This window comes from Diaphorina citri, unplaced genomic scaffold (genome assembly GCF_000475195.1).
Source record: "Diaphorina citri unplaced genomic scaffold, Diaci psyllid genome assembly version 1.1 scaffold430, whole genome shotgun sequence".
Lineage (NCBI taxonomy): Eukaryota > Metazoa > Arthropoda > Insecta > Hemiptera > Psyllidae > Diaphorina > Diaphorina citri.
The window spans coordinates 196455-218379 of NW_007377865.1; the positions used below are offsets into that span (position 1 = coordinate 196455).

Here is a 21925-nt window from a genome sequence, read left to right on the forward strand (position 1 = left end):
ATAATACTAATGGTAGATTTCACCAATGACAAAAAGGGAGTTTTTAATGACCCAAACAGGAGTTTTTAAAGACTCTTTTTTGGATGATTAATAATTTTAGCATTAGTGAAATCTCTCATTATGTGATGAAGTCACTGGTGAAATCCACCATAATAATACAAATTCCTTACCTCCTCTGCCTTCACCGCGGGGGCCGCGCTCTCGCTCGGGCAGTGGCGTGGGTTTGGCCGTACCGAAGTCATCGCGGGTCATCACCGCGTTCTCATCGCTCCCCCGGAATCCGCCACGACGAGGCGATCTCCGATCTGAGTCTCGGTTGTAGGAGTCCCGGCCTCCATACGGGCGACGCCGCTCTGTGAAATCGACACCAAAAAAACGAGGCTAGATTAGATTTTATTTTTATTTATTTAATTTGTCATTACAGTCTGACATTCTAAGATGAATTATGACCTGTCACACTATAAAAAGAATAATAAAGGAAGGACGGGCTAAAAAAAAAAACATTGACAAGATAACAATTAACAATAAAAATGATACCTAAACTATAAAAAAAAGGAAGAAAATAATCTATAACTAGATGTCTCATGTTGTGAATGCATGTAAGAGTATGAAACTAACATGGATCAAAGAGACCGGAGTTCTTTTTCTAGATATAATTCTTATACAAAAGAAAAAGAAACATTAATTTGTTGAAATGTTAATATTACGAGAGAGAAAGAATGTAAGAGATATTTTAAGAATTTCCTAAGAAAAATCCCTCCAAAAAATATGATGTACAAATGGAATTTTGGAGAACCTTTTTGAATAGGGCAAATGACCCATTATTGTGAGAAGAAAAACAAAAGAGTGTGGAATAGTATTTGAATATTTTTGTACCTCAAATTGCTTGCTCATCAGATAAACGCAAACGCAGTTTAAAGCATCGTACACGATTGAATGTACTTATTTAGGTGTCCTAAGGTAAAAGCTAAATCATCATTTCAACTCTTGGACGTTCCTGTCAGGGTTTTGGCCAATTTATCTACCCAATTTTGCTAAGAATGGAAGAAAAAAAAACTGAAACTTAATTAAATTTTATGTTTCAAGTTATTAAGAACTGTCGAATTAAAATGAGCCACCAAAGCCATTGGACGAAGACCAACGTGGCACTCTAAAAACCGTGTTAATTTAGCACAATCATATCTGAAGATCAGTGGATGGGAAACATCAAGACATCCTGTTGTCAAGGTTAGAATATACTGTACGAATACCTACCTCTAGCACTGAGTGAACATTTATATTAACACATCACTCAGAGACTCCAATGAAGTTTCGATAGCTACGACCATCCTGTTATAAAAAAAATCTGGTGTGAATGTCACACGAATTTCCTTATCATATCCTATTGAAATATGGTTATTTAAGTCTTTTAGGTATGGTTTTTGTAATAAATGTTGATGAAATTCATTGAATTGCTATTGGTAAAGAAACCAGAAAGTCATCAGATAAACGCAAACGCAGTTTAAAGCATCGTACATGAGAACATGTACTTATTTAGGTGTCCTAAGGTGAGTCAACATTTGTATCAACACATCACTCAGAGACTCCAATGAAGTTTCGATAGCTACGACCATCCTGTTATACAGGGTGATTTAGTAAAATTTCAAGATGGACTGATGGACATTTATGATTTAGTAGTAACTTTTTTTTCATTCAAACTTCCAAGTAAAAATAGCTTTTGTCTTACATGACAGGAAAAATAATAACAACAATTAAATATAAAATTCAACAAATTTCATAAACTAAATGAATAAAAAGGTATGCTATCAATTAATAATGTGACTCAACAGGAGTAAAAGATCACAAATAGGAATCTCTCGATAGCTGAACTTCTGATATTTGCCATATAGAAAACATGGAAAACCAATAGGTAGGAAGTTTTACACGTCAAGCAAAGTAGTGCTATCAATAATTAATAATGTGACCCAACAGGAGTAAAAGATCACAAATAGAAATCTCTCGATAGCTGAACTTCTGATATTTGCCATATAGAAAACATGGAAAACCAATAGGTAGGAAGTTTTACACGTCAAGCAAAGTATGGCAGTAGTTAGGACGGTGTTAATGTTAACGTTACTCCGAATTGCGATTGAACGAGGATCTCCATATAGGTAATTATTATCTTCTAAAACCCTGGTCAATCTCGTATTGAACTCAATCCAGAGCTAATCCCTGGAAGGTAAAGCTCAAGCTTCTACTTCAATCCAGGGTGTCTACCAAAATGGAAAAATAAAATTCCCTGACTTTTCCCGGTTTTCCAGTCCAATTTTTCAAAATTTCCAGTCTACTTCCTCGAAGCTTCTACTTCAATCATTATTAAGTGAGACATTTAACATTTTGAGGTTTAAAATAATAATCCATTTGAAATCCAAATCTAAATCATGTAGTTCGTGGTGAAGTTAAAGCTTATTGTGTAACATCCCAACGTTATTGCGATTTTCTTCTTAAAACTTATGTATGAATGGAAAAACTCACACTACTGGACCTATAAACCAATTGATGTGGCAAAATGCCTAGGACTGCCAACTGGAGGAGTTCGAATCCGTTTGACTTGGGCAATGGCTAGTTGGCTACTACTTGGGCAACACAACATGAATGGAAACTTCTGACGTTAAACCCCTAAAAATGTTCTCACCTTCTACTTCGGCGCGCGGTGCGGAGCGCCAATCCCCGCTGGTGCGCTCCGGGTCCTCATTAGCGCGGTCCCGGTCCTGATTGTTCCGGTCCCGGTTATATTGCCGGCGCTCATTCTGACCGCCTCGATTCTGACGATCATCTTGCGCGTTCGGCAAATCGATCCGCACGCGACGACCTTTGATACTCTGTGGAATGACAAGACGGGATCAGTTATTGACTTTGTTTCGGTTATGATTTGTCGATGAAAATGTAAAGTTAATTATTAAAGATAGGGAGGGATGCATCTAACCAATGAGCGTCCAACTTTCAACTTGAGCTTTACGGAAGGCCTCCCAAAGAAAGCACCCCCCCGAGGGACGAAAGCAGAAGAGGGAGTTCAATTAATTTTCACTTGGAAAGTTAATGTTAGCCATAGGTTCTAAATTAAAATGACTGTCTAAAAAATGGTATTTTACGATTGGAAAAGTCAATAATAAGTTCAAGGTTGTTATGTTAATAATGACAAAAAGAGTCTCATAGGTAGTAGCTCTGAATTGAGTGCTTAATTGATAAGACAACGGGACGGAACGCCCATCCACAAGATGGGTAGGCTATTATAAAATAATAATATTTAAGTAGCTATATGAGAGAATTTGTGTTGAAATTAAAACTTGAAACCAGAAAGTCATCAGATAAACGCAAACGCAGTTTAAAGCATCGTACATGAGAACATGTACTTATTTAGGTGTCCTAAGGTAAAAGCTAAATCATCATTTCAACTTCTGGTTTCAAAAAGAAAGTAAAAATAATGGAACAAAAACCTAGATAATTAATTATTTAGTGTTCACTTTGGAAATTGTAGGAAAACGGAAAACCTAAAAATTAAACGTGTAGGAAAGCCTAGGAAATCTAGAAATTAGTATTTTGTGCTTTTAGAGACGAAAAATATCTCCAAATTTTTATAGGTGTTTTAGTAGGTAAATACCCACGTAAAAGAAAATGTCGCTTTGATATGATGCTTAAATTGTTCACAGCTTTTGACAGCCGGGTCAACATTAAGACCTCCGAATACAAAGCTTTGTTATCCGAAAATTATCTCACTTACAGACTAGCGGCAGTTACATCAGTAAGGACTTTAATTTTCAGCAGGGACATAATCATTTCTATTTCTACCTAGCCAAATTTGTACAGGTGATTTCAGGCCCTATTCCATATCATGCTAATTTCTACCTGTTTCAATATTATCTTGTACTCATATTTAAATTCAATTTTCTGGAGAGTTTCCTAAAATCCATACATTATTTTAGGTTCTGATTGAGGGCATTAATATCTAAAAGAGTGTAGCTTTGATATGATGCTTAAATTGTTCACGGTTTATGACAACCGGGTCAACATTAAGACCTCCGAATACAAAGCTTCGTTATCCGAAAATTATCTCACTTACAGACTAGTAGATGTTACATCAGTAAGGACTTTAATTTTCGGTAATTTTTGCCCGCATATTCTGGGGATTTTCCCAAAGTACATATTTATAAATAAGTGTTCAAGGCATTCTAAGAGCTAACCTGCTGACTAAATATGTAAAATGCTGTCGGATCTACTATGTAAGTTTTTTCATTTCAAAGAGACCCCATTTACAAAGTAAACTAGGCCCCTAAAAACAAAATTTGAGGTTAAACACATAATAACTTCATTATAAAGCAGAGCTCATCAGATAAACGCAAACGCAGTTTAAAGCATCGTACATGAGAAAATGTAATTATTTAGGTGTCCTAAGGTAAAAGCTAAATCATCATTTAAGCTCTGGTAATGAAAATTTTTCAAAAAGCTCATTTTACACGTTTCTTCATTTATCTTTAATGCACATTATTGTCACATAACAAGTAAGGTTGTTGTTGTTGTTGTAGCGGCTTTAGCTTTCGCTAGTAAGGTCGGAACCGACCAAGTAAGGTCGGAAAGTTTTATAAAGGAAATAGATAATAATGGTTGGTTGGTATCAAATGCTGGGAATTGACTATCAAGTTATTTTCCTAAAAAATCTTAAATAGGTAGATAATAATAGAATAAATACTTACCGCATCTATGAAGCCCAAAGCTTCTATGAGGCTGTCCCGGGTTTCAAACTCTACATGTGCAAAGCCTTTGCATCTACCTCCGGATCGGTCATCTCGGGGTAAATCTACTCGGGCAACCTAGAAGAGAAGAACACAAAAACAGACTTTACAATTAGAAAATTTGAAAGTTGAAATGGATACTTATTGTCCACAATCTTTAAAAATAAGATAAAGTGTTTCCCATTATTTAGTACTTTAGAGGAAAGTTTTAGCAGCTCAATCTTTCATCCTGGCTCTGTCGAGGGATTTTTAGGACGCCAGACAAAAAAACTATAACCTTTATTATTCCCATTATTTAGTACTTAAGAGGAAAGTTTTAGCAGCTCAATCTTTCATCCTGGCTCTGTCGAGGGACGCCAGACAAAAAAACTATAACCTTTATTAATTTATTATACTTATTCTTGTTGTGTCAAATTGCTCAGAAAATAAATCTAAAGGGACCTTTATTAATTTATTATACTTATTCTTGTTGTGTCAAATTGCTCAGAAAATAAATCTAAAGGGAACGAAGGGTTTTCTTCATCGAGATAATCTCAAAGCGAGCTGAGTGTTTTCATCATAACAATTTGACAATAATTAGATTATAGACAGACTAAAACAAACTTAAATTCCTAATACATACCAACGTTAACCAAAGAAAGCAAAACAACTTGTCTCTTTTTTGAATAATTTGAGCCCACTTCAAGGCCACACTTAAGGTGAAAGGCATACCAACGTTAACCAAAGAAAGCAAAACAACTTGTCTCTTTTTTGAATAATTTGAGCCCACTTCAAGGCCACACTTAAGGTGAAAGTTGAATTTTAATGTACCTTAAATTGCTTGAAGTTCACAGTGGATGGGAAACATCAAGACATCCTGTTGTCAAGGTTAGAATATACTGTACGAATACCTCTAGCACTGAGTGAACATTTGTATTAACACATCACTCAGAGACTCCAATGAAGTTTCGATATAAATTGTTTTGAAGAAAATAGAAAAATGCATAAGAAGAAAAAAGGGTTCGATCTAATAATAATTGACCAACACTGCAATACTTCATAATAAAATTAAAAGGAGTCCCTTCTCAAAAGAAAAAGACATAGAAAAGGGTTCTTTTTTACATTAGACGCCCGAACACTTGGGTGCCTATATGAAGGGGGGACCTAGCGCTCCCAAAACCAGGACCAAGTCAGATCAAGACGTCATATCATCTGCAGTGGCAAGACAGCAACCCGACCTCACACCCAGCAAATCAGTGGGGGACCTCAAACCAAACCAGAACTCCTGGCCCACCACACGACGCTCCCTCTCAAAAACCCCTCGTGTCGGAATCGAAAACAAGTGCAAAGTTTCCCAAAAAAGGAGAGCCCTTTCGTCCAATCACTAAAGAATTAAGACGAAAAAAAAAAAAAAAAAAAAAAAAAAAAAACAAAACCATGGCACCCGGGCGCGTAATAGGGTAGGGGGGGAAACCAATAAGCGTCCAACTTTCAACTAGAGCCCTACAGGGGGCCTCCCAAAGAAAGGTCACCCCCGAGGGACAAAAGCAGAAGAGGGAGGCGAGAAATGTTTTGGCGGCAAACCACTGAGGGATTTTCTTTTTCGCGAAAGGGGTGCGTGCGCGGATGGGAAGAATTCGGATGGTGAGTTACGCCCCAAAGGGGTGCGTGACCGTCGCGCGTCTGGTGCCACTGAGCATCATCTTCGCCTTTCTTCTCACATCATTCATAGTCCTGGTTAAAATGTTTCCATCGTTCTCGGAACAGCTGGCTTTCCTCCTATCCTATCCTTCTTCTCTCTTCAATTTCGGGACGATAAGACCTTAGCAGTTACATTCCCTCGATAAAAAAACATTTTCGTGGCCTTCTAGGGATGGTGGTCTAGGAACGGGTCACTTAAGATTAAGGATCGCGTCCATTTCTTAGGACCATTGCATTCGGGGGAAGAAGATCTCAATTACCTATATTTTGTGGTTTCAAATTGCTCAGAAAATAAATCTAAAGGGAACGAAGGGTTTTCTTCATCGAAAGGATTCTCAAAGCGAGCTGAGTGTTTTCATCATAGCAATTTAATTAAATTCGCCTAACATTAAATCAGTATGTAAAAAAAAAGTAAAAAAGTTAGACGTCTCTTTTAACATTACATATCTGTAAAAAAAAAAACACACACACACACACAACAACAACTTTTGGGGAAAATATGATGTCTAATAACAATGAAAATAATAAAACCTCATCTTTAAAAAAACTGATTACTTTTAGCGGGGAAAGGTTATTTTATTGTACCTCAAATTGCTTGAAGTTCATGGTGGATGGGAAACATCAAGACATCCTGTTGTCAAGGTTAGAATATACTGTACGAATACCTCTAGCACTGAGTGAACATGTGTATCAACACATCACTCAGAGACTCCAAAGAGTTTCGATAGCTACGACCATCCTGTTATACAGGGTGTGTCTACCAAAAATGGAAAAAAATAAAACTCCCTGACTTTTCTCGGTTTTCCAGTCCATTTTTCCAAATTTCCAGTCTACTTTTTCAAGATTTTCACCCTATTCCCACTGCGTCACAACAGATTTTTTTTTCATTTGCACATGAAATAACTGCGCCGATTTTTTTTTTTTTTTTTTTTTTTTTGTATTTTTCGGTCTACACATTCACACATCCTGGGGATGAAGGTTAACACGAAAAGAAATGAGGACACAGCGCCGGCAGGCAAAAAATTGTGAGCTATACAATCTATAGAAACTAAAAATTTTAGGACCGACGCAGGCGAAAAATTTTGGTTTCATCAATTAATTGCGGTAAAAAAAGAGCTGAAAAAAATCTGCGTTTGCCTGAGATCGAACCCATAACTGCGAATATCGCGAACAAACGCGATACCGCGCACAAAACGCGAATAACCGGAACAAACCGCGGATACCGAGCGAGCCAACCGCGAATACCGCGAGCCAACCGCGAATACCGCGAGCCACACCCGCGAATACGCGAGCCAACCGCGAATACCGCGAGCCAACCGCGGAATACGCGAGAGCCAACCGCGAATACCGCGAGCCCAACGCGAATACCGCGAAGCCAACCGCGAATACCGCGAGCCAACCGCGAATACCGCGAGCCAACCGCGAAACATACCCACGAGCAACCGCGAATAGCGTGGTACTTATCCACAAGAATCGGATGAGGACTTCCACTTATGAAAAATGAAGGGTGAAAATGAGTAAAAATTAAGGTCCAAAACTTCAATACCTTATGGGTCAAAATGTAGGAGAATCCTCCCCTCAACACCCCCTACATTTTCCCCTGACCCCCTACATGGTTTTTGGTAGTAGGGGGGTTCAAAGGAGAGGGTTTCTTTCAGACCTAGATTTTTGTCAGAGCTCAATTCTCTCTTCTGGCTTTCAGGACTGGAAGGTTCTCTCTGCTCCCTCTCTCACTTCTTGATATCTCGCAATATTTCACACATGATTTTTATTTTTTCTATTTTTATTTTTTTTTTTTCAACAAGAGTTTCCATTAGAGTATTTAAGATGACCAAGGAGTCTTTCCTATGTAACTTTTCACGAGAAATCAATCGGTGTACATGTAAGGGTTCTAGGAATGATGGTTCACGAAATATGCGCTTGTAAAAAGCCAAAAAATTTCGAAAGTTATATCCACTTTTTTTTTGCACCAATAATTTACGACATACAGCCTGATTCCCTCGAATTTGCCATCAAAAATTTTGTCAAAAGAGAACGAATGTGTCATCAAATTCACTACAAGTACATATAAGACGAGTATAGTTTATTCTCCCCCCCCCTTAAACATTTCTATAAAACACAAAATTACAGCGCCACAGGCGAAATTTTTTCGAGAAAATATAAGTTGCCCCTTCAAGGTTGCAAATACTTTTTTATGGACCGAAAATTCTTCTTTTTTCTTAGGCTTTGAAAAATTCCCTGACTTTTAAGTCCGTCCTTCCTTTATTATTACAATAGCAATAAAAAGGTATAAGGGACGGACTTATTGTATTCGCTTCGGTGTCGTCTGTCTGTCATTCTGTCTGTTCCCATAGAAGGACTTATCCAAACCTTGTCGACCTATATATCAAATTAAAGGTCTTTTTACCAGGATCACGAAAATGGTGGTGCAAATTTTGTCCAGAGAACCATAAAGCCAAAAAAACCAAAAAAAAACTGGTTTTTGGGGGATTTTTTTCACATTATCTCACACAAATGAGCTCTGATCTTGAAATTTGTCGCGACAACCTATGAACCTATCGCGTTCAAGCATGATTGACAGGCCCGTCTGAACGTGTGTAGCGGGCATTAGTTTATTGGGCCACAAACAGTTTAAACTCGGTTTAAGCAATCAGATTGGCTGAAATTTTTGGATTTTTTTTTTTTTTTTTTTTTTTAAATTAAAAAAAAAATAGGCAATAATTTTGCAATTGGTTCTTTGAAATTCTAGATCCTGGACTTATTAGTGAAAAGGAAAATCTATTCCAAGAACTAATCAGATAAACGCAAACGCAGTTTAAAGCATCGTACACGATTAAATGTACTTATTTAGGTGTCCTAAGGTAGAAGCTAAATCATCATTTAAACTCTTGGACGTTCCTGTCAGGGTTTCAGCCAATTTATCTACCTAATTTTGCTAAGAATGGAAGAAAAAAACTGAAACTTAATTAAATTTCATGTTTCAAGTTATTGAGAACTGTCGATTTAAAATGAGCCACCAAAGCCATTGGACGAAGACCAACGTGGCACTCTAAAAACCGTGTTAATTTAGCACAATCATATCTGAAGATCAGAAAAGACGTGTGAGCAAATGAGTCAGATCACAAGCCTTGTGTTATGTGCATGCATAAAATCACAGTAAAAAAATCTGGTGTGAATATCACACGAATTTCCTTATCATATCCTATTGAAATATGCTTATTTGGGTCTTTTAGGTACCTTTCATTCCTCCCCGGAATTACGGTAAAAAAAAAAAAAAAAAAAAAAAAAAAAACGAAGTTTGTCTAAACACTCAAAAAAGTTCGATTAGGTCCAAGCCTGGCCAGAAAGTTTTTTTTTCCTTCAAAATAATAATTTACTTTATTTTTCGATAAGACAGAACATAATGACAAGAAAGTAACAAGGGAGGGGAAAAAATGGGATTAAGACAAAATGTTATGTAAAAAAAGCAAAATAAACTATTCTACTGTTTAAATATTCTACTTACTGGGTGGACTCAAATCCTTGGGTGGCTCTCTCATTTCGGTTCTATCAAACGTGCGACCTCCATCTCTGTCTCTGTCCGCTCTCGAGAATCTGTCTTGACTCGACCCTGTAACAAATCACGACAAAATCAATCAAATCTTGTATTGCTCCTAGTGAAATTCACAATTTAAATGAAGGACCACAGGAGTTTCTAAATAAATGCCTTTTCTTCGTGTTATTATATTACAAATTTGGTGATCATTGCAGCATAGCCTCCATCTCTGTCTCTGTCCGCTCTCGAGAATCTGTCTTGACTCGACCCTGTAACAAATCACGACAAAATCAATCAAATCTTGTATTACCTACTCCTAGTGAAATCCACAATTTAAATGAAGGACCACAGGAGTCTCTAAATAAATGCCTTTTCTTTGTGTTATTATATTACAAATTTGGTGATCATTGCAGCATAATAGGATTTTTCAAATATCTTAACAACCCAGCGTAAAACGTTTACCTACCGTGCTGGCAGCGGTCGCTATGCGCATTTATATTACATAGCTACTCATTTTCCTCACGAGGCTGAGTGGGCCCCACTACAGAGAGTCACGGATTCAATCATTTGCATGATACAATTTTTTTGACTCCGCCGGGAATCTAACCCGGGCCTTCCGCGTGCTAGGCGAGCACAGTGACCACTACACATAATTTTAATTTATACATCTTATATTATACAATCAAGATTATTAGAATAAATTCGAGTACAGTGACCACTACACCATGCGAGCTGACATAAATTTAATTTATACATCTTATATTATACAATCAAGATTATTAGAATAAATTCGAGCACAGTGACCACTACACCATGCGAGCTGACATAAATTTAATTTTTACATCTTATATTATACAATCAAGATTATTAGAATAAATTCGAGCACAGTGACCACTACACCATGCGAGCTGACATAAATTTAATTTATACATCTTATATTCTTATATTATACAATCAAGATCATTAGAATGAATTTAAGTATTTTACCTTCAGCTCCCCGTGCGCTCGGGTCTTTCATTTCGGACCGATCAAACGTGCGGCCTCCATCCCGAGGTTCCCTGTCTCGGGCAGTGAATCGTTCGGGACTCGAACCCTCGACCCCGCGCTGACTAGGGTCCTTCATTTCCGATCGGTCGAACGCTCGCCCGCTGTCCCGGTCCCGACCTCTGTCTGCGAAACCACCTGTGGGGGGGAAACACAAGATGGCCTTGATTGACTTTCACATTACTCTCCTCCCAGATTCAGATTCAACAAACCTGACAGATCACAGAAACTCTCACAGATAAGAAAGGAAGAAAGAAAGGAAGAAAGAAAGGAAGAAAGAAAGAAAGAAAGAAAGGAAGAAAGAAAGAAAGAAAGAAAGAAAGGAAGAAAGGAAGGAAGAAAGAAAGGAAGAAAGAAAGGAAGAAAGAAAGAAAGGAAGAAAGGAAGAAAAAGAAAGAAAGAAAGAAAGAAAGAAAGAAAGAAAGAAAAAGTTCTAGTTCTTTCTTTTTCATTCACCTTATTATGGAAAATATACTACATTATCCTATAGTTATGAGAGTTGACTAGAAAACGCCCCAACACCTCACATCAAGTTTCAGAAAAACCCCCTCTCCAATCATGGGTTAAACCTTTCGACTTGCATTTGCATGAATTATAACTTTTTTTCTTTTTTTTTTTTCTTAAAAAAAAAAATAACACAATGCCTAGTTAGCTCTTTCAAATAACACAATGCCTAGTTAGCTTGGAGGGTAGTGCGTCTGCTTTGCGAATACTAGGCCGCGGGTTTAATTCCCGCCCGAGGCGGACTTTATTCTAACAGATAGGGTTCTTTCTGGCTTTCTCCTATCCTGTCTTCCTTCTCTCTTCGCTTTTAGGACGATAAGAACTCAGTAGTTACAATTCCCTCTGTCAAACTTCTCAAAAATAATTCTAATGGTACGATTTCACCAATGACAAAAAAGGAGTTTTTAATGACCCAAACAGGAGTTTTTAAAAACTCTTTTTTGGATAACTAAAAACTCCTTTTTGGGTGATTAATAATTTTAGCATTAGTGAAATCTCTCATTATGTGATGAAGTCACTGGTGAAATCCACCATAATAATACAAATTCCTTACCTCCTCTGCCTTCACCGCGGGGGCCGCGCTCTCGCTCGGGCAGTGGCGTGGGTTTGGCCGTACCGAAGTCATCGCGGGTCATCACCGCGTTCTCATCGCTCCCCCGGAATCCGCCACGACGAGGCGATCTCCGATCTGAGTCTCGGTTGTAGGAGTCCCGGCCTCCATACGGGCGACGCCGCTCTGTGAAACCGACACCAAAAAAAACGAGGCTAGATTAGATTTTATTTTTACTTATTTAATTTGACATTACAGTCTGACATTCTAAGATGAATTATGACCTGTCACTATAAAAAGAATAATAAAGGAAGGACGGGCTAAAAACCTGAAAAAAATTCTAGATATAATTCTTACACAAAACAAAAAGAAACATTAATTTGTTGAAATGTTAATATTACGAGAGAGAAAGAATGTAAGAGATATTTTAAGAATTTCCTAAGAAAAATCCCTCCTAAAATATGATGTACAAATGGAATTTTGGAGAACCTTTTTGTTGAATAGGGCAAATGACCCATTATTGTGAGAAGAAAAACAAAAGAGTGTGGAATAGTATTTGAATATTTTTGTACCTCAAATTGCTTGAAGTTCACAACATTACAGTCTGACATTCTAAGATGAATTATGACCTGTCACTATAAAAAGAATAATAAAGGAAGGACGGGCTAAAAACCTGAAAAAAAAATTCTAGATATAATTCTTACAAAAAAAGAAAAAGAAACATTAATTTGTTGAAATGTTAATATTACGAGAGAGAAAGAATGTAACAGATATTTTAAGAATTTCCTAAGAAAAATCCCTCCAAAAATGTGATGTACAAATGGAATTTTGGAGAACCTTTTTGTTGAATAGGGCAAATGACCCATTATTGTGAGAAGAAAAACAAAAGAGAAATTGTATTTTTGTACCTCAAATTGCTTGAAGTTCACAGTGGATGGGAAACATCAAGACATCCTGTTGTCAAGGTTATAATATACTGTACGAATACCTCTAGCACTGAGTGAACATTTATATTAACACATCACTCAGAGACTCCAATGAAGTTTCGATATAAACAATTTCAAGATGGACATTTATGATTTAGTAGTAACTTTTTTTTTTCATTCAAATTTTCAAGTAAAAATAGCTTTTGTCGTACATGACAGGAAAAAAAAACAACAACAATTCAATATAAAATTCAACAAATTTCATAAACTAAATGAATAAAAAGGTGTGCTATCAATTAATAATGTGACCTAACAGGAGTAAAAAAATCACAAATAGGAATCTCTCGATAGCTGAGCTTCTGATATTTGCCATATAGAAAACATGGAAAACCAATAGGTAGGAAGTTTTACACGTCAAGCAAAGTATGGCAGTAGTTAGGACGGTGTTAATGTTAACGTTACTCCGAATTGAGATTAAACGAGGATCTCCATATAGGTAATTATTATCTTCTAAAACCCTGGTCAATCTCGTATTGAACTCAATGCAGAGCTAATCCCTGGAAGGTAAACCTCAAGCTTCTACTTCAACCATTATTAAGTGAGACGTTTAACAAATTGAGGTTTAAATTAATAATCCATTTGAAATCCAAATCTAAATCATGTAGTTCGTGGTGAAGTTAGAGCTTATTGTGTAACATCCCAACATTATTGCGATTTTCTTCTTAAAACTTATGTATGAATGGAAAAACTCACACTACTGGAACTGGACCTATAAACCAATTGATGTGGCAAAATGCCTAGGACTGCCAACTGGAGGAGTTTGAATCCGTTTGACTTGGGCAATGGCTATGGGCAACACAACATGAATGGAAACTTCTGACGTTAAACCCCTAAAAATTAATGTTCTCACCTTCTACTTCGGCGCGCGGTGCGGAGCGCCAATCCCCGCTGGTGAATCTCAAAGCGAGCTGAGTGTTTTCATCATAGCAATTTGACAATAACTAGATTACTAGACAGACTGAAACAAACTTAAATTCCTAATACATACCAACGTTAACCAAAGAAGCAAAACAACTTGTCTCTTTTTTGAATAATTTGAGCCCACTTCAAGGCCACACTTAAGGTGTGAAAGTTGAATTTTATTGTACCTCAAATTGCTTGAAGTTCACGGTGGATGGGAAACATCAAGACATCCTGTTGTCAAGGTTATAGTATACTGTACGAATACCTCTAGCACTGAGTGAACATTTGTATTAACTCCAACCAACATGGTTTCATTAAAAACAAATCCACCACATCCAAAAGAAAGCAAAACAACTTGTCTCTTTTTTGAATAATTTGAGCCCACTTCAAGGCCACACTTAAGGTGAAAGTTGAATTTTAATGTACCTCAAATTGCTTGAAGTCCATGGTGGATGGGAAACATCAAGACATCCTGTTGTCAAGGTTAAAATATACTGTACGAATACCTCTAGCACTGAGTGAACATTTGTATTAACACATCACTCAGAGACTCCAATGAAGTTTCGATATAAATTGTTTTGAAGAAAATAGAAAAATGCATAAGAAGAAAAAATGGTTCGATCTAATAATAATTGACCAACAATGCAATACTTCACAATAAAATTAAAAGGAGTCCCTTCTCAAAAGAAAAAGACATAAAAAGGGGTTCTTTTTTACATTAGACGCCCGAACACTTGGGTATTTCGATTTCGGGACGGTAAGACCTTAGCAGTCGCATTCCCTCGATAAAAAAATAATAATAAATAAATAAAAAAAAAATCATATTTGTGGCTTTCTAGGGATGGTGGTCTAGGAACGGGTCACTTAAGGATCGCGTCCATTTCTTAGGACCATTGCATTCGGGGGAAGAAGATCTTATTTACCTATATTTTGTGGTTTCAAATTGCTCTATGGGTAAAATTTTCAATTCAAAGTATGCAAATGCATAATTCCGTACAAAAAAATAGAACCTTCAGATAATCATTCTCAAAAACTGGCCGACCATCTTTGTCGGAGCTCGAAAAAAATCCAATCCTAAACACGAGGGAAAACACAACCCCAGAAAATATCTCGCACAATTCTCCCCCACAAAGAAAGGTCACCCCCAGGGGCAAGAGGGGTCGAAAGTTCAGGAAAGCTCAAGACTAGTCTGAATTGAGTTGCTTCCCCGCGCGCTGAGGGGGAGTCTCGCACATTGAGCTAACTTGGCCGATTGTGAGAGGTTCCATCGCCCACTCCGGACTTCGTCTCAGGCCCTACGAGGAGGTTTCACAGACGGGGGTTTAAATGGGGCCCGGAGCGTGCGCTATTTCTGGTTCCCTCACTCTCTCTGGTGAGAGAGACTTCCGGCTAGAAAGTACATTTGAATCCAAAACTCAGACCTTCCCGAGACGAGAGTGTGGGTAACTGGGTACCCCGTGAGTACGCCCCTGGTGCAAGATTCGAGCTTTCCTAAAACGGTTCGGGTCCGCCCCTGCCCGCCGAAAATGACACAAACCAGGGGAGGGAATGGTGAGGGACACCTGCGAGGTTGTGTTTCAGCCCGAGTGAAAATCAAATTTTGTTCCGAGCTCAGATTTCAGATCATTTAGCAGGAGAATAATTAGTTATCATCATGAGGTTTGTTTGCTTTTAGAGCACTTGAGATTTCCAATACCAGTACATTATAAACAATATTAAACTAAAGCATACTTGAAAATAAATATTGAACCAACGTACATAAAATATTTGTTTTCTTTAAACTTGGAGGAAGATTTCAGATCATTTAGCAGGAGAATAATTAGTTATCATCATGAGGTTTGTTTGCTTTTAGAGCACTTGAGATTTTCAATTAAACCAATAAATTATAAACGATATTAAACTAAAACATACTTGAAAATAAAAAATTAACCAATGTACATAAAATATTTATTTTCTTTAATCTTGGAGGATAGGTAAGATTTCAGATCATTTAGCAGGAGAATAATTAGTTATCATCATGAGGTTTGTTTGCTTTTAGAGCACTTGAGATTTTCAATTAAACCAGTACCTACATTATAAACAATATTAAACTAAAGCATACTTGAAAATAAAAAATAAACCAATGTACATAAAATATTTATTTTCTTTAATCTTGGAGGATAGGTAGGTACGAGCATGAGTAATTAAATTCCAAGTACTATGTACTTTAAAAAGACATTAACTAAATATTAATTACCTCCATTCCTTCATATCATATTTAATGAAAATCTAAAGTGGTGCAAAATCCAAAGTGGTGCTGATGTACCCTACTCAAAACAAACTAAACATAAGTATGTAATAATATTTTGATATTAAGAAATTAAAAAAAAAAAAGGAAAAATAAACTAGCAAATTTAATACTGAACTTAATAACGAATGTAAAATCAAAAACTCAAAATTAATATTAAGTATTACTTAAAATTAAATTATTAATCAAATTATTTTCTTACCATCTTCTTCGGCGGCTTCAGCCCAGGACACTGGCTTGATGGGCAGCGCCGAAGTGTTGATGATCAGGGTAGGATCTACTGCCTTCCATTTGTTCTTCTTTTGTTTCTTTCCTGCGAAGTCAAAAAATACCACATCCTTGAGTGAAAACATTCCTGAGAAACTTTAGAGAAAGAAATAAAGAAAAAAAAAATTTTTGCGAGAAAATTTAAGTAGCCCCTTCAAGGTTGCATACTTTTTTTACTGACCAAAAATTCTTTTTCCATTTTTTAGGCTTTGAAAATTTCCCCTAATACATTTCTATAAAACACAAAATAAAATTACAGCGCCACAGGCGAAATTTTTTCGAGAAAATATGAGTTGCCCCTTCAAGGTTGCATACTTTTTTATGGACCGAAAATTCTTCTTTTTTTTAGGCTTTGAAAAATTCCCTGACTTTTTAGTCCGTCCTTCCTTTATTATTACAATAGCAATAAAAAGGTATAAGGGACGGACTTACGAGTATTGTATTCGCTTCGGTGTCGTCTGTCTGTCATTCTGTCTGTTCCCATAGAAGGACTTATCCAAAACTGGTCGACCTATATATCAAATTAAAGGTCTTTTTACCAGGATCACGAAAATGGTGGTGCAAATTTTGTCCAGAGAACCATAAAGCCAAAAAACCAAAAAAACTGGTTTTAGGGGGGATTTTTTTTCACATTTTCTCACACAAATGAGCTCTGATCTTGAAATTTGTCGCGACAACCTGTGAACCTATGGCGTTCAAGCATGATTGACAGGCCCGCCTGAACGTGTGTGGCGGGCATTAGTTTATTGGGCCACAAACAGTTTAAACTCGGTTTAAGCAATCAGATTGGCTGAAATTTTTGGATATATTTTTTTTTTTGAAATTAACCAATCATACCTATTGCTTAAACCGAGGTGAATCCAAATACGCTCACTTGTGGTTCCGGCCATTAAAGAATTTTCTTCACTTACCCTCAACTCCTGAAAGAACTCATAAATGTCCTCCTCGGCAATATCAAATGACAAGTTCTGTAGGAACGCCATGAAGGGGCCCTCATGCGGTACCGTACGCTCGTAAACTTCCGCATCGATAGACGCACGCGGCGCAGACGGGAGCACGATCTTCTGGGCGGGCTTGGAGGCGGCGAACAGCTGCTCACGCTCTGACGAAGCGAAAAGGGGGCAAAACAAGGCAGACGGAGAAACGTGTTAGAAATGGAAAGGTTCACTATGTCCTATTTTTAGCTCAATTTCCTTTAGCGAAGACCAAACAAGTCAGAAGAAACATGTGAGAAAGGTTCTCATTGAAACTATTTTCCCTCTGTGTTTAGTTAAATTCCATTTAGGGATTGGTATTGGTGAAGTAGGACCATCGGCTATAATAAACGTCTTATGTCACTAGGACCTGGTTAGATCTTGACTTTCCCTTTAGGGAAGAGCTATGCATTTTTTTTTTATTTTGTTAGAAATGGAAAGGTTCACTATGTCCTATTTTTAGCTCAATTTCCTTTAGCGAAGACCAAACAAGTCAGAAGAAACATGTTAGAAAGGTTCTCATTGAAACTATTTTCCCTCTGTGTTTAGTTAAATTCCATTTAGGGATTGGTATTGGTGAAGTAGGACCATCGGTTATAATAAACGCCTTATGTAACTAGGACCTGGTTAGATCTTGACTTTCCCTTTAGGGAAGAGCTATGCATTTTTTTATTTGTATTCAATAATTACAATTCGAATTGCTCAGAAAATAAATCTAAAGGGAACGAAGGGTTTTCTTCATCGCGATAATCTCAAAGCGAGCTGAGTGTTTTCATCATAGCAATTTAATTAAATTCGCCTAACATTAAATCAGTATGTAAAAAAAAAGTAAAAAAGTTAGACGTCTCTTTTAACATTACATATCTGTAAAAAAAAAAACACACACACACACACAACAACAACTTTTGGGGAAAATATGATGTCTAATAACAATGAAAATAATAAAACCTCATCTTTAAAAAAACTGATTACTTTTAGCGGGGAAAGGTTATTTTATTGTACCTCAAATTGCTTGAAGTCCATGGTGGATGGGAAACATCAAGACATCCTGTTGTCAAGGTTAGAATATACTGTACGAATACCTCTAGCACTGAGTGAACATGTTGCTTGAAGTTCACAGTGGATGGGAAACATCAAGACATCCTGTTGTCAAGGTTAGAATATACTGTACGAATACCTCTAGCACTGAGTCAACATTTGTATCAACACATCACTCAGAGACTCCAATGAAGTTTCGATAGCTACGACCATCCTGTTATACAGGGTGTCTACCAAAAATGGAAAAATAAAACTCCCTGACTTTTCTCGGTTTTCCAGTCCATTTTTTTTTTTTTCCAAAATTCCAGTCTACTTTTTCAAGATTTTCCACCCTATTCCCACTGCGTCACAACAGATTTTTCTTTTCTTCAAGTAATGTTCCCAAGCCAAAAAATGGAAAAATAAAACTCCCTGACTTTTCTCGGTTTTCCAGTCCATTTTTTCCAAATTTCCAGTCTACTTTTTCAAGATTTTCCAACCTATTCCCACTGCGTCACAACGTAATTAAATTCCAAGTACTATGTACTTTAAAAAGACATTAACTAAATATTAATTACCTTCATTCCTTCATATTTAATTAAAATTCAAAGTGGTACTGAGGTACCCTACTCAAAACAAACTAAACATAAGTATGTTATTTATTTATGATAATTTTTATTGTACATTATATACAAAATAGTATGAGTACAACGTCATGATTGCTTAACCTAGGTCCTACATAGTATATAACTTAACTTATAACACTAGCATATGTAATATTTTGATTTTAAGAAATTAAAAAAAAAAAAATAAACTAGCAAATTTAATACTGAACTTCATAACGAATGTAAAATCAAAAACTCAAAATTAATATTAAGTATTAAAATTAAATTATTAATCAAATTATTTATTTTCTTACCATCTTCTTCGGCGGCTTCAGCCCAGGACACTGGCTTGATGGGCAGCGCCGAAGTGTTGATGATCAGGGTAGGATCTACTGCCTTCCATTTGTTCTTCTTTTGTTTCTTTCCTGCGAAGTCAAAAAATACCACATCCTTGAGTGAAAACATTCCCGAGAAACCAAGAGAAAGAAATAAAGAAAAAAGAAAAAACCCACTTGAAGTCAATCGAAAATGGCAAAACTACAATGGAAATATAAGAATATACCACAAACACACACAAAAAAAGAGAAAAATGAAGAAAAAAAACCAGTGTAAGTCATATCATTGACGAAAAAAGCAAAACTAAAACCGAAAAAAGAAAAAAATCCAGTTTTCAAAAACAATGTGTTATATTTACCTACCTGCCATCGCCGCGGTCAATCTAATTCTGAATTATGGGCGATATGAAGTCAATGAATTTAGGTAATGAACTAAAGAACAGCATTCCTGAGAAACTTTAGAGAAAGAAATAAAGAAAAAACCCACTTGAAGTCATTTGAAAATAGCAAAACTACAATGGAAATACAAGAATATACCATGAACACACAAAAAAGAGAAAAACCCAGTTGAAGTCATATCATTGACGAAAAAAGCAAAACTAAAACCGAAAAAAGAAAAAAAAAAAATCCAGTTTTCAAAAACAATGTGTTATATTTACCTACCTGCCATCGCCGCGGTCAATCTAATCCTGAATTATGGGCGATATGAAGTCAATGAATTTAGGTAATGAACGGGTAGGATCTACTGCCTTCCATTTGTTCTTCTTTTGTTTCTTTCCTGCGAAGTCAAAAAATACCACATCCTTGAGTGAAAACATTCCTGAGAAACTTTAGAGAAAGAAATAAAGAAAAAAGAAAAAACCCACTTGAAGTCAATCGAAAATAGCAAAACTACAATGGAAATACAAGAATATACGACAAACACACAAAAAAGAGAAAAATAAAGAAAAAAAAAACCCAGTTGAAGTCATATCATTGACGAAAAAAAGCAAAACTACAACTGAAAAAAAAAGAAAAAAAATCCAGTTTTCAAAAACAATGTGTTATACCTGCCATCGCCGCGGTCAATCTAATTCTGAATTATGGACGAAGTCAAATGAATTTAGGTAATGAACTAAAATGCGCTTTATTGGAACAAAAAAGTAAAAATCATGCACTCAGTTACATATTTATTTGTGCTTGAGCAACCCCCCTCTGAGTTGGCTGACCATCTGGCCTTTAGCCAACAGCCAGCTGGTACAATGACCAACCAAACCTGTTGGCTAGGTGACTGGTCAAATTCTCAACTTTGGCCGATCATACGAGTTGCAATCAAGGCAATGCTAGTAGGAATTTAGCTTGGTAATGAACTAAGAACTAAAATGGGCCTTATTCGAACAAAAAAGTAAAAATCATGCACTCAGTTACATATTTATTTCTGTAACATGCGGGGAGACAGTTTTGGGTACAAGTAATAGTGGAGCCTTTATAAACCGGCAGGTAGGGTTAGCAAAGTGGTTAACCTCAAAATAGGTGGGGTTTGATCATGCATAAAAAATCGAGTCAATGCCACATCCGTTCGATTCCCTGAAGTGTCAAGTCTACAGTAAAGAAAAACTGTAGACAGGGCGTTCTTGGAACAACAGGATGGAGGAATTCTTGAATTTCGCGAAAAATAATGAGGACGTGCCACGAGGAAACGTGAAAATTTCTAGTAAAGCATGCGACCTAACCATCATGACATGCAAGGACAAAATGAAATGCGATATTCTCCAGGATTTACGATAGGTATACTGAGAGAAATGATTTTCTACTAATATAGAGAACAGATAGAATAAGCTGGGCAAATAAAATAGCTGATTTACTTACGGTAAAGAGCAGGTAGGGGTAGAATAACCCATTTATAACCTTTGACTTCTAGCCAAGTGTACCTGACCTGAAAAAAAGGCCAGGGAATTCCAAGGAAGAGGGTATATTATTGAAGAACAAAGTCTGTACTTGAGGTATTTTTACCAGAATTCAAGTCTGCCAAGTACCTTCCTTTTTTAAAGCATAAACATTCCAGGAAAATTAAAAATTATAAAACTCACAAGTAATTATGATTTATTTAGGTAAATCCTGTGAAAATGCAAGGTAGTAATTTTTAATTAACTAGTAAGTAGAACTCCTTTGTTCCCTATTTATAGAGAAAACAATTTCTGCCAAAAGAACTTAAATTAGCAAAAATTAGAAGGAAATTTTAAGAAAAAATCCACATACCTGAAGTAGCCATTTTAAAAGAGTGATTTGTTTCTGAACGGGAGAGAGGGAGAAAGAAAACGAAGGAAGCCGATGATGCGCGAGTGATGTACTGGGTGGGCTCATACGAGATTTGATTTTTAGCCCGTCCTTGTAATAAAAAAAGGTTTAAGGGACGGGCTATTTTATTCGCTTCGGTGTCACCTGTCTGTCTGTATGTGTGTCTGTCTGTCCCCATAGAAGGACTTATCC

At 36.6% G+C, this 21925-nt stretch overlaps 1 protein-coding gene across 1 annotated transcript; it reads right to left on the minus strand.

Moving 5' to 3' along the window:
- Window positions 1–170: 170 nt before the first annotated feature.
- Window positions 171–21722, minus strand: LOC103508743 (eukaryotic translation initiation factor 4B; the record flags this gene model as incomplete). The annotated part of the gene is given in 6 exon segments (XM_008473314.3): window positions 171–353; window positions 2675–2861; window positions 4731–4847; window positions 17437–17627; window positions 19436–19546; window positions 21695–21722. Coding segments are annotated over 6 exon segments (802 nt in total), but the record flags the coding sequence as incomplete, so codon positions are not given.
- Window positions 21723–21925: the final 203 nt, after the last annotated feature.